Source organism: Petromyzon marinus, unplaced genomic scaffold (assembly GCF_048934315.1).
Source record: "Petromyzon marinus isolate PM22_M1 ecotype Great Lakes invasive population unplaced genomic scaffold, UKy_Petmar_22M1.pri1.0 PM_G_Scaffold_45, whole genome shotgun sequence".
Lineage (NCBI taxonomy): Eukaryota > Metazoa > Chordata > Hyperoartia > Petromyzontiformes > Petromyzontidae > Petromyzon > Petromyzon marinus.
Genome location: NW_027422997.1, coordinates 1,183,213 through 1,196,786, shown reverse-complemented (window position 1 = coordinate 1,196,786; position 13,574 = coordinate 1,183,213). Strand labels below are relative to the sequence as shown.

Sequence of the window (13,574 nt, the reverse complement as noted above, 5' to 3'; positions counted from 1 at the left end):
CCTCCCCCCTTTCCTCCTCTCCTAGCCAAGTGAAGGAAGCCCCCACCCCACCCCCCCGGTCCGACCATCCGCCCGGCCCCCACCCCGATGGAGGCTTTCTCCACCACCACCGCCTGTTTCGTGGCGTTGCTGGCATCTCTGCTTGGCGCTCTTTGTGACCACCCCCTCGTCCTGCCCCTTGGCGGTGAGTAGCAAACACCCCCCCTCTCCCAGCTGATACCCCCTCTACAACACTACACCCACAAATCACCCACCAAAGTCTATCAACTAAACGATGTCTTTATCTTACCAAGGAAGCCCCACTCAGCTGCTCTGTCGCTCTTTTTCAGAAGCCGCCTTTTCCTGTCACAAATGGGACACAACTGGACACAATGGGACACAATGGGACACTGGGACACACTGGGACACAATGGGACACAACAGGGCTCAATGGGACACAACTGGACACAATGGGACACTGGGACACAATGGGACACAACAGGGCTCAATGGGACACAACTGGACACAATGGGACACAATGGGACACAATGGGACACAGCAGGACACAATGGGACACAACAGGGCTCAATGGGACACAACTGGACACAATGGGACACAACAGGACACAATGGGACACAGCGGGACACAATGGGACACAATGGGACATAGCGGGACACAATGGGACACAACTGGACACAATGGGACACAACTGGACACAATGGGACCCAATGGGACACAATGGGACATTGGGACACAATGGGACATTGGGACACAATGGGACACTGGGACACAATGGGACACAACAGGGCTCAATGGGACACAACTGGACACAATGGGACATTGGGACACAATGGGACACTGGGACACAATGGGGTCTCTCTGAGTCTATGGATCTCTATAGGGCTCTCTGAGCCTGGGTCTACAAGAGTCTCTGGGTCTGAGTCTCCGTGGATCTCTTTGAGTCTCTGTGGGTGCCTATGAGTCTACGTGAGTCTCTATGGGTCTTTGAGTCTCTACAACTTTCTATGGGTCTCCGAGTGTCTGTGAGTCTCTGAGTCTGGATCTGTATGGATATCTATGAGCCATCTCCTTCTTCCCTATGGCTGATGTCAATTCCAGAGCAACAACTACAATTTCACATGCAGGTGGCCAAGCCCAGATAACCACGTCAGGAGCAGTCACAGAGTTGTGTATCATCATCGCTAATGTAACCGCTATGGGCTTGATTGTAACAAACCGCACGTATAATTATCCAACGGAGTTAATGATGACCTTAGATTGGACCCATAGACTCACGTGACTGCACAGTAGGCAATGCCCACCAGTGGAGTAATCAATTCAGGGTACAGGGCACCTATTCAGATTCAGATGGACGCTGTATGGGGATTGAGCAGTGAGGTGCTGTGGGACGTTGGGTCGATCGGTGTGCACCTGGTCACCATTGCAGAAGCACAAATGCTCCTCAGAACACTTAGAAATAACGAGTTGCCGTGCAACGACCCTCTGGTGTCCCTCGGTGGTGGAGTCACTCGATCCTCAGGAGGAGGGCAGAACACAACGCGGAGTATCCACTCGTCGCCTCCGATCTCGTCTGTTGTGGTTGTCTGTATTCAACGGCCTGTCCCCTCGTTATGGCCACGGCAGGAGAGGGATATGGCGAGCCGGTGACACTGTGATGTCTCCTACTTCGTATTTGTGGATCGGGCAGTGGGTCGTTATAGGTTATTACGGTGTCTGGGTGTCTGTTCTGGATGACCGCAGTTGCACCACTGACGGAGAGTTCTTATTATTTTACATTTGCTGCATTGTCAGGTATCCGCTTCTTCTTCTTCTTCTTCTGCTGCTGCTGCTGCTGCTGCCACGGTTTGTTAACCCGTTGATATCTTGCAGTTACTCAGCCTCCGTCCATCACCCGGCAATCGCGGGTGGATTACATCGTGGACCCACGGGACAACATTGTGGTGGAGTGTGAGGCACACGGCAACCCAACGCCCAAGTACGCTCCCCACCTCCCTCCATCCCTCCGTCCCAACCTCCATCCCCTCCCTCCGTCCCTCCCTCCCGACTTAGCCCTCCCTCCCCACCTCCCTCCCCCCCTTCCTCCCTCCATCTCTTATTAACTCTCTCCCTCCCTTCTCTCCCCTCCCCCTCCCTCCCTTCCCGTTTGTGCTGCAGGTTCTGGTGGAGCAAAGATGGCCGGAGCTTTGACCCGGACAGCGACCCCCACGTGAGGCGGCATGGGAAAAGTTCGGGCACCTTCACTGTAGACATGGCGGCGGTGGTGGCGGCGTCCGCGGATTACGGCGATGACAGCATCACCGTGGAGGCCTATGAGGGGGTCTACCGCTGCTCGGCGGAGAACCGGGCCGGCACGGCGCTCACCGCAAACATCACCGTGCGGCTGGCGCGTGAGTGAGGGGGGGGTATGATGCCACGCTTGGACCGTGAACTACCACTCACACACACAGAGTGCTAACCGTTGCACCACCACTCCCCACACACACACACAGTGTGCTAACCGCTGCACCACCGCTCCCCACACACACAGTGCGCTAACTGCTACACTACTGCTCCCCACACACAAAGTGCGCTGTCCCTCTGGCTGCACTTAGTCAGGTTTAATTAGACAACAACCAACGACTGTTACTGAACCCGTCCTGGGCCCTCCCCTAGGTCGACTCAGTCTCAAACGAGTATCTAATGCGAAATGTAAAAACATTACCATTGGGGAGACAAAGGCGGCCCGGGTGCAGTGCTGACCACCAACCCTGTCGTGTGCCACGTCGGCCTTCACAGGTGATGCTGCTCGCCGACAGCACTTGCCCCAATGGTCTGTTTGAGGCTACACGGGGAGTCTTTGCCTGTATCCTGCAGGTGCTCCCCTGTGGCCCCGTGAGCTGCTTCAACCCATCATGGCCGCCGAGGGCTCCCCGGCCGTGCTGCGCTGCCACCCTCCCCACGGCTTTCCTCCTCCCACCGTCTTCTGGTTGGACGGCTGTGAGTGGCACTGTGGCTATGAGATGTTGACTACCTCGCCTGATACGCAGGAGGGCGTGGGTTCGATCCCGACCCTGATGACGCGTGCTGCATACTTGCAGTTTGCGTGCGACTCTCTCTCCCATCGTGTTGTTTGCATTGTTGGTTGTTGTAACTCGCTGACCTCGTGCCCATACTGGACATCCGTGTTCTTCTGCTTCCGTACGGCTGCTGATGTGGATGCAGAGCAACAGCTACAATGTCACATTCGGGTGGTTATGCCAGACGACCCCGTCGACAGGGAGTAGCGGAGTGGTGAATCATCTCTGTGATGTCTCCATGGTCTATGTGTTTATACGGGTCTCTAGGGGTGTCTCTGGGTCTCCTGAGTCTCTGTGCATCTCTGTGAGTCTGGATATCTATGGGTATCCACGAGTCTGCTTATTTCGTGTGGCTGCTGGTGTCGATGCCAAAAAAGGAGACATCCGCGACGTCTCCTTCGTATTTGCGGATCGGGCGTTCGCGTCGTCCTACGTTGTTACGGTGTCTGTCGTGGATGACCGCAGTTGCACACCACTACTGGAGAGTTGTTCATCTTCCATCTGCGCATCATCAAGTATCCGCATCCGCTGCTTCCACGGTTTGTGCGGTGGACCCCTAATAAAGATTCCGATCTCCTTAATTCCCCCCCCCCCCCGCCCACCCCCCTGACTGCCCACCGCCCTTACCCCCGGGATGGCGCTGCAGCCATGGAGAAAGTGCCGCTGGATGCGCGAGTGTCGCAGGGCTTGGACGGGGACCTCTACTTCGCCAACGTGCTTCCGAGCGACCGGGGTGACTACGTGTGCTACGCTCGCTACCCGCACACGGGGACCATCCAGTACAAGCAGCCGCTCCGGCTGGTCGTCAAACCCGGTGAGTGGCGACGGCGTGGTGGCGGCGGTGGCGAACGCGGGGAAGTGCGTGTGTGTACGTGTGTGTGTGTGTACGTGTGTGTGTGTGTACGTGTGTGTGCGTATATGCATGTGTGTAAGTTTGTGTATGTGGGGTGCGGTGGCATAGCGGTTATCGCTACGCTGCGCCATGAACCCGGGCAACACCAGTGACGATTATCTGAAATGAGTACCTGGTCCGGTGCGTAAAAAGATCGCCACTGGGGAGACAAAGGCGGCCGGGCGTGGTGTTGGCCACCCACCCCCTCGTGTGCCATGCCGGCCTTCATAGATGCTCGCTAACAGCATTTGCCCCTACAGTCTGTGAAGGCTATATGGGGGATCTCTGTCTTTGTGTTAAAGTGGCAGGTTAGTGCCTGCAACAGACTGTCGGGGGCAAGTGCTGTTAGTGAGCACCTATGAAGGTCGGCATGGCAGACAAGAGGGTGGGTGGCCATCACCAGGCCCGACCGCCTTTGTCTCCCCAGTGGCGATGTTTACACATCATACCAGGTACTCATTTGAGGCTGAGTCGACCTAGGGAAGGCCCATGACCGGTTCAGATAATCATCACCGGTGTTGCCCTACAGCGGGAATCAAACTCAGGTCATGGCCAGGTTTGTAGCACAGTGTAGCGCTAACCACCGTGCCACCGCTCCCCACGCATGCGTGGATGCACGCAGAGCGTCCGTCAAAGAGCCGGCCAGTGTTCCTGGAGCCTGTGGGCGAGACGAGCACCAAGATGGTCCTCTCTGGGGAAACGCTGCTGCTGACGTGCATCACACAAGGGCTGTACGTATACACGCATGCACACATACACACACACATGTACACACGTACACGCACACCCACACAAGTGCAACAACAACAACCGCCATTTGCCACTAAGTGGCGGTGACATCACCACGGCGCTTGTGCCAGGCCGTGTGCACGTCGAGGCCACGTGAAGTGTCGAACGCCCGCTAGCAGGAGGTCTCGGGGCAGACCCAGGTGCCATGCGTCGACTGACTGAGATGACTGGCTGATGCACCGCCTGTGGCCCCTACTGTGAGCCCACAGTTGCCTAAATACCAGAGAGGTCCAGGTGGTACCGGTCCAGATCCCAACAGAGGAGTGGCGCTCTCTCCTCCGCATTGAGCGTTTGAACATTCCACGTGTCTCTTTGCTGTTTCTGGAGGAACCCCAAGGGTAAGGATGCAGCCTCGTGGCTCTGCAATTTGTTGTTTAGCCAGGAGACGTCATAGACGCCTGTCCCCCTGGGGCCTCCGGCACAATCTTCATTCTATATGTTGCACATGGTTCAGTGGTAGTTGAATTGAAGGTGGAGGGGTTACCAGCTCCTCGCGCTCGTCCAGAGCCTGCATTTGGCCGCTGTTTGGGCTATAAGCGCCGTGAGGGAATAGCCGATTTGCAATTGGCCTTCCCTCCATGGCGTTGCTCACATCCACCGCAGTGTTACCGTCCGGCACCGCTGAAGAGGCAGGGGTTTTTTTTCTTCCAGACTACACTATACACTACATACTACACTTTACACTACTGTACACTACCCTAGTTCCACACACGTGCGCGCGTTGCGTGTGCACTCCCCGTGTGTGTGCACGCAGCCCCACGCCGGAGGTGAGCTGGAGCAAGTGGGGTGGGGCGGTGTCGTCGGAGCAAGCCGCCGCCCTCGCCGCCGCCCTCGCCGCCGTCTCCGGCACAGCGCTGGCCATCCGCAACGCGTCGGAGTCCGATGGCGGCGACTACCGATGCCGCGCCGTCAACAGCGAGGGCGTGGCGCTGCACACCGTCACGGTCACCGTGGAATGTGTGTGCACGTGTGTGCCTGCGTGTGTGCGCATGGCGGAGTGGTGGTTTTGGTGTTAGCGCAACTCCGCTATGAACCCAGCAGCTCGAGTTTCCGATTCGCCTCCTCACTGTCGGCCACTACCGCCAGCGACGATTATCTAAACTGGTCCTGGGCCTCGCCTAGGTCAACTCGGCCTCAAATGAGTACCTGGTGCGGCATGTAAATATCGCCACTGGGGAGACAAAGGCGGCCGGGTACGGTGCTGGCCACCCACCCCCTTGTGTGCCATGTCGGCCTTCAGAGTTGCTCACAAACAGCACTTGCCTCAACAGTTTGTTAAAGTCTATGCAAGGGGGTCTTTGTTATTTGGGTGCCACGATGGCTATGAGATGTTAACTACCTTGCCTGGTATTCAGGAGGTCGTGGGTTAGATCCCAACCCTGACGATGCCTGCTGATGTATATTCAGAGTTTGCGTCTATCATCATCATCACAGTGGCTAGGAGATGTTAACTACCTCGACTGGTACACAGGAGGTCGTGGGTTTGATCCCGATCCTGACACCGGCTGCGTATTTGGAGTTTATGGTGTCTCTTTACCCGTGCTCGCTGTGGCGCATTCGGTTCTAGCCTACTTCAAGGCTCACCTTTATTGCTGCCACTGTTATACTTTTTGGTCAGCCAAGTCACAGTCATCTATAGCGTGGGTCGAGTCAACACCGAGGCGATTTCAGAGGGTCGCTCCGTCTTTAAGTTTTAGAAACGCTTCCCCTGCCTGCTTTCACACCACAGCATCTATCTGCACCACACGATGTGCTCACATTATACCCCAGGACGTCCCCTTTGTCCCGACGCTCACACCTGAGGCTACGGGTTCCCGAACACACGCACAAGCACAGCACCCTTAGGGCACGTTTAGCCTCAGCCGGCGTTCACCACCCGATGTCGGGCTGCGTTCACAAGAAAGGCAACTTGGAGGTGCCAACCCCGGCCTGCCACCGCAGTCCGAGGAGAAAGAGAGCCGCCGCCTGCTGGTTCCTCACCACGACAGGGGGGCGACGTCAGAGGCAACCTCTCTGCTGCTCCTCTGTACAGTCTGCCCCCCCCACCGGGTGACCACCGACAAATCACAGGGACCGTTACTTAGGGCCCTGGGTGCATTACCGACATCTGTATTGTTTTTATGTTACCAATAACCCACGGTCCACGCTGAGCTGCTGCTGACAGCTGGGGATGCTTGGAGGTTTTGGGGGGACTGCTCCTGTTCCCGCTGCTGGCTGGAGCCTTGTGAGCAGACACACAGCTGGGGTCTTCCTCCATTCTCCCTCCGCTGTCTGGTGCGGGTGAGGTGGTCCCTATTTATAGGAAGCTGGCCACACTAATGGTGATTGGCACCTTGCTTTGTTAATTTTCATCAGACGCCTTTCCCTATTACAGGTGGACCCCCACCCTCTTTCTTGTTCTGCCTTGACACTTATTGGTGCCATGTGACAGTCACGTGGATTTTTTCGTTCAAGAGCCAGGTCGCCTGTGAAAAAGAGCTACATAGCTCAGCGGACCTTACCTGGTAACTACAAATAGTTACACAAATGTGTCGTCTAGTTTACAAGCATGGGACATTGTCTAATCCCTCCTTCTCCCCCCCCCCCGCCTCCTCCTCCTCCTCGCGCTTTCCCGGCCACTGCAGCCAAGCCGTACTGGACCGCTCCAGTGCCAGAGAACCGTGACTACGCCCTATGGGACACCGTTGAGCTCACGTGCCGTGCAAGTGGAATCCCCACACCGACCATCCGATGGTTCATCAACGGCGTGCCCATCGATGGTGAGACACGAGGGGGCGTGTGAATAGGGGGGGGCGGCCAGCATCACCTGCTCAGCCACTTGCCCCACCTATGCACTTGCTCACCCACTCGAATTTTTCTCGTCCACACACTCACAGCCGATCACATGCTCACTCAACCGCTTGTCCACCGACTTACACGTGCACACGCCTCATCCACTCGCATGCTCACGCTCGCAGTCGATTGTCAACCGATCACTCGGTCAACCAATCACAACAAATCACACACTCGGTCAACCAATCACACGCTTACTCACCCGCTCACTCATCCGCTATGTGCACACACTCACCCAGCTAGTCGCGCACTCACTCAGCCAAATCACAGAACTTATCGAATTGAGCCAGATAATGCCATATTGTGCTAAATTCATCCTACCAAAAAATGACATATCATGCTAAGACCATTCCAAATCGTGGCAAATCGTGGCAAATCGTGCCAAGACCACGCCAAACTGTGCCGGGTGTCGTACCGCCGTGCGATGGAGCAGAAGCCCCCGAGGTGCTAGGACGGCGGGTGGACGGCGACTCCCTGACGCTGACCTGGCTGGAGGAGGAAGACACTGGTGTGTACCAGTGTGAGGCCTCAAACCGGCACGGCACCATCCTGGCTAATGCATATGTCAACGTGCTGGGTGAGCGGGGGGCGGGGGGTTGTGGGTAACGCACCGCCGCACGTAGCCAACTATGATAGTCGGAGATGCGGGGGAAAGACAACTGAGTCTCTGTGCGAGTCTATGGTCTCTGTGTAAGTTTATAGGTTGCTGTGTGAGTCTGTGCGTCTGTGTCAGTCTGTGGGTCTCTGTGTGAGTCTGAGTTTCTGTGTAAGTCTATGGGTCTCTGTGGGAATCTGTGTGGTCTATCGGTCTGTGTGATTCCGTAGGTCTCTGTGAGTCTGTGGGTCTCTGTGTGAGTCTGTAAGTCACTGTGTAAGTCTATCGGTTTCTGTGAAAGTCTATCGGTTTCTGTGTAAGTCTGCGTCTCCATGAGTCAATGAGTTTCTGTGTAAGTCTATGGGTCTCTGTGGGATTCTGTGTGGTCTATTGGTCTGTGTGATTATGTGGGTCTCTGTAAGTCTGTGGGTTTCTGTGTGAGTGTGAGTTTCTGTATAAGTCTATGGGCCTCTGTGAGTCTGTGGGATTCTGTGTGAGTCTATCGGTCTGTGTGATTCTGTGGGTCTCTCTGTGATTCTGTGAGTCTATAGGTATATGTATGAGTTTGTGGGTCTCTGTGTGAGTCAAGAGCCGAATGGCTCACAGGGCTATACCAAATAAATAAACTGAATGAGTTTCTGTGTGAGTCTATGGGTCTCTGTATGAGTCTATGCGTGTCTGTGTGAGTCTATGGGGCTGTATGATGATATCCTTTCATACCACCGTGCTACGTAGGGAGGATGAGGGGGGCTCCTCCCACAAGCGTCGCTCCTCCCCGGCTTCGTCTTCACCCTTCTCGCCATCACCACCATCCTCTCTCTTGCTAAACCCTGCATCTCCTCCTCCATGTCCTCCTTCTCTGCCACCTCTCTAGTCTCGGTTTGACTTTGTAACATCTCGCTCCTCAACTTCGCTCATCTTCGCTTTCCAACTCCGTCTTCTCGGTCCCCATATTTATTCCTCTCGTGTTGGTTCCCCCCCTTCAAACCCTCCCCCTCCCTCCCCCTCCACATTCCACTTCCTGTATTCTGGGCTTCTCCACCCTTCCTCCACACTCCCATTCAGTGTCTCCCTCTGCTCTTCCTCCCCTCCTTACATTTGCTAATTCGCTCTCCTCATTCTCCAATCTCTCTCTCACTTCCCTCCTGAATCTTCTGTCGTCAACTCCTGCCACCCCCCCCCCCCCCCCCCCCAAGATCTCCTCCTCCTTCACCTGTTAGCATCTCTGCTGCGGTTCCACAACATTTCTCTAACTCAGCAACCCCCCTCCCTCCCCCACCTCCCCCCTGCTCCCTATCTCTGCCACCCCCCATCCCGCCCTCCCCACCTCTCCCACAGCCGTGCCCCCACGGATGCTGTCGGAGCCAGACAGGCTGTACACGGCGACAGAGGGCCAGGTCATGTACATGGAATGTGCGGTATTTGGGTTACCGCGCCCCAACATCATCTGGTGAGACCGACGCTGGCCTGGCTACTTTACTCTCTCATTAACTAAACAGTCTTTTTTATTTTATCAGCTAAGACCCCACTGAGCTACCATTTATCTCTTTTCAGAAGTCATCTGTCTGTCACAAATGATAGCTCGATGAAGTGGCTTATCTTCACGTGGAAACTTATAGCAGCCAAATACTCTAAACCTCCACGTTGATTCTGAATGTGGACGGATAACCAGAGAACCCAGAGAAAAATCGACATAACTATGGGGAGAACATGCAAACTTCATATATACAGATCGCCCATAAAGACCCAGAGAGACCCATAATACTCTAAATGCATGATGTTGATGTAGAGGGGAAAACACCACATAACCTGGAGACTAATCCACGTAACCACCACGGGGAGAAAGAGAGAAACGCAGACTACACATAGACAACAGGAACCATCAGGGTCGGGATCCAACACACGACCTCCTGTATACCAGGCGAGGCTTTTTCAAGCAATACGACTCATGCCACCGAAATAAACCACTCGGACACTCAGTCCTCTATAACGCTGAGTATTTAATAGATAAGTGACTACAGAAAAATATGCAAGCTCAATGATATAGCCGTGGCCTTAAGAAAATATGGGAACACACTGGCATTAGAACAAAAAGGTTTACTCTCCAAGAACTTAACAGTATGTGGAAAACATCGGCAAAACCAGACGGCCATCTACCAGTCTGGAAAGACAAAGTCGCCGCAGACCAAACAACATATTAATAAACAATAATTCTACCAGTGATACATCAGAACAATTACCAGTGGGTGCTCTTCATGAGGTAGCCCCTGGGAGTCATGCCCCCGCATAGACTGACTTGAGAACTTTGAGTTTAACATCAAATGGCAATTTCCCCTCTTGAAATCACGCCCCTTCTCGTGAATATGAATTACGGTCAATGCAACCAGACCCTGGGTGGATGTAGAACCTAAGCTTTTGGACCAGAATGCCGGATGTTATATCCACGTAAGGTGTTTGCTACTTCTTGCAAGGACCCACATTTTAACTAACTTAGTTCGGACAAAGGGCCTATGTCCCGTGAAGGTCTCACGTGCGATGTCACTTATTTATACATTTATAGGCATGAGAATGATATGAGGCACATTATAAATAGACCACTCGTTAAATTATTTCCTCGTGCAATAATGGGGTAAAGTGTGCTTTTGTGATGGTCCTTATGTGCTGTGCAGTACATCAATGCACGTGTACACCAGCATGCGATACTGAGTCGGGCCTGTAGGTGGCTGGCAGGGTTATTGAGTAACCTGACCTCTATACCAGTCACGTGGTTAATGGCGACTCGGTTGAGAATTTCTGTGTGACCCACGTGCTGTTGCATTTTACAGGTAAAGGACCAAAATGTTGTTTTGAATTGGTAGTTTGTGATACATTCAATTGGAGGGGGTTTAGCACTATGCACTGTAAAGGATGACTTACTGTAGTTAATACTGGTAATTATCTAACCCTAATACTGTTTATTCCATAACCATGCCATTGCACCCAGAATATGGCTTCTTGTAATGATATTAAGAATAGAACACCTGTACAGAAGTAAGTTATACAATGGTGACAAGCACAATACATGCAGTACAGATAATGGGTGTAAGATATCAATATAAGTGGATGGTTTAGATGGACATACAGCTTAGGATTAAGGTAATATTCGAATAGTGAAATGTAAAGGTTATGAATGAATACAAAGATGGTTTATCAGCAGTGGAATTGGGTTGAAGGGAAACTGTTATTGAGTAACCTGACCTGTACACTAGTCACGTGGTTAATGGTGACTCGGTTGAAATCTGCTGTGTGTGCTACATGTGCTGTTGCATTTCACAGATTACCACAATAAATGTGTTGCCCTCGATTTGGAGCACCTGCCCACATCCTTCATTTCGAATGTGTAAAAGATGCCTCCCTTCCGAGACCCCAACTCTGCTGGAAGGAGTGAAGGCCCTGTCTTAATGAGCTCAACATAAATGTAGTATAATTATGAATCGAATATTAACTATGTATTGATTATCAAAAAGGGGTACACATCCAACAATAGCCAGGTTGCTTCTGAAAAAGAGCTATATAGCTCAGTGACGCCTTACCTGGTAAAATAAACATTGTTTTGTTTAGTTGCTTGGTAGTCAAGACTCCCCCCCCCCCCTCCCTCTCTGCTTACGCCGCGCACCGCCAGGTTTAAGGGTGAGGACAGCGGACCCCTGCTGAGCAAGCGTTACCAAACCTTTGCCAACGGCACGCTGCTCATCTCGAACCTGTTGCGTACCGACTCCGATACGTACACGTGCTTTGCGATGAACAAGCTGCACTACGACCAGCTCCAGGCACGCCTCTTCGTCGAAGGTTAGAAAAAGCAATCCAGCAGGGGTCTTCTCGACCACGTTCATGCCCTAACTTCTCTCGCTTGCGAAAACGTGGATCCCCTAAATGGAACATCTTTGCCGGTTATAAACATTTAGGCTGGCTTGCCTATCATTCGCCGCTCTCTTCCCCCCCCCCCATTGGTAAACTGCCCCCTACAGTCGCCAGCAACAGCTCGGAGCCGGGAGCGGTGCCACACGGTGACCTGGCGTGGCCCAGCGCCACGCCACGCATGCCGGACGGCGGTGGCAGCGGCCTCTGGAGCTCCATCACCACCGCCACTGCCACCACCACCGCTGCCACCACCACTGTAACAGTCGCCGCAACCGCTGCTACAACCACCGATAGCACCACCACAACCACTCGGCACCGCTACTACGGCGTGAGCACACCATCACCACGCACGCCAGCCAGCATCGGAAGTGCCAATGCTGATGATGGTGAGTCCCTCTCCTCCCTCTCGCCATAACCGCAGTGATGCCAAAATCTTAACTACCTTGCCTGGTATACAGGAGTTTGTGGATTCAATCCTGACCCTGACGATGCCTGTATGTTTATTGTTTGATTGTCTCTGTCCCTGTGGTTGCGTGCATTTCCTACGCAATTGGAAGAAAATTTGTGGATAAAGTCCACGATGTTTTTCATTTACCGAACAGCTTAAATAGAGCCAGATGGATCGTTGTGCAAAAGATGGTGATGGCTTGTAAAGTCTCCAGGAGGGTTCATTTATCAGGTAGATAGATGGTGGCTGCTGATTATGAAAGACAAAACAATCCCACGGGGTCAGCACTGCACTCTGCCAGGAGGGTTACCAAGGGCAGTAAAATATGTCTGGTCCAGTTTTTTTTTATGGAGATGAAAATTCATAGGTTGTGGCATGGGCAACTATAACGTTCGCTGTTGCTGGACTTTTCTCTGCTCTCGTGACTCCCCCCCCCCCCCCAGTCCGCTCCTCGTCAGAAGAGGAGACAGCCGCCATGACTAAGAGCCCCTTCATCAGTTCCATGATTGGCGTGGTGGCGTTGCTTACGTTGGTGACGTTCGTGGTGTCCGTTGCGTGGTGGGGCAGGAAGCGGCAGCAACAACTGCGCCTGCAAGCCCCCTTGGTGAGCGGGAGTGGCACTGTGACTGTAAATCAAGTCTCATGGCAATATAATACCAGAGATCAGCAACTGAAAAATCCCATACACCCAGACTTGTTTTGTATGTAGGAACATTCATTTATCCTTCACGTCTTTAGGTATCTCGTCTGTTTTAATCTCCCTGCCATGGTCGTCAGCCTTCGAGCCCCTCCGCACCCTAGCCCCGTGGTGACCGTTCTCTCCCCTTATACCTCATCCTCCAATGAATCCAAATCCTCCAACTTCACACACTCCGTGATCCTCTTGCCTTCAGAGAGCATGCCGGCGCTAGTCCTGGATGATTCACTGGTGGAAGCGGGCAAGTGGGACGGGGCTATACGTATGTATACTCGTGTACGTTGAAGTTATTTCGCACTCCTGTACGGTGCCAACGGCGCTAATCGGAGGAGTGGGGGAAGGACAACAAATCTGGCTGTTGCCTG

General features: G+C 53.4%; 1 protein-coding gene across 1 annotated transcript; it reads left to right on the top strand.

Moving 5' to 3' along the window:
- Window positions 1–1,632: 1,632 nt before the first annotated feature.
- LOC142917303 (neuronal cell adhesion molecule-like) lies at window positions 1,633–11,997 on the top strand. Its single transcript, XM_076061934.1, has 10 exons — window positions 1,633–1,643; window positions 2,155–2,387; window positions 2,854–2,976; window positions 3,703–3,870; window positions 4,571–4,679; window positions 5,492–5,694; window positions 7,362–7,496; window positions 8,003–8,146; window positions 9,503–9,614; window positions 11,826–11,997. The coding sequence occupies exons 1-10, from the start codon at window positions 1,633–1,635 to the stop codon at window positions 11,995–11,997; spliced, it is 1,410 nt and encodes a 469-aa protein (XP_075918049.1).
- Window positions 11,998–13,574: the final 1,577 nt, after the last annotated feature.

Excerpts from the sequence above, each read along its gene's own strand:
- LOC142917303 (XM_076061934.1), top strand. Across the intron at positions 4,680-5,491 it reads ACGTGCATCACACAAGGGCT|CCCCACGCCGGAGGTGAGCT; the intron begins GTACGTATACAC and ends GTGTGCACGCAG. Across the intron at positions 5,695-7,361 it reads CGTCACGGTCACCGTGGAAT|CCAAGCCGTACTGGACCGCT; the intron begins GTGTGTGCACGT and ends CGGCCACTGCAG.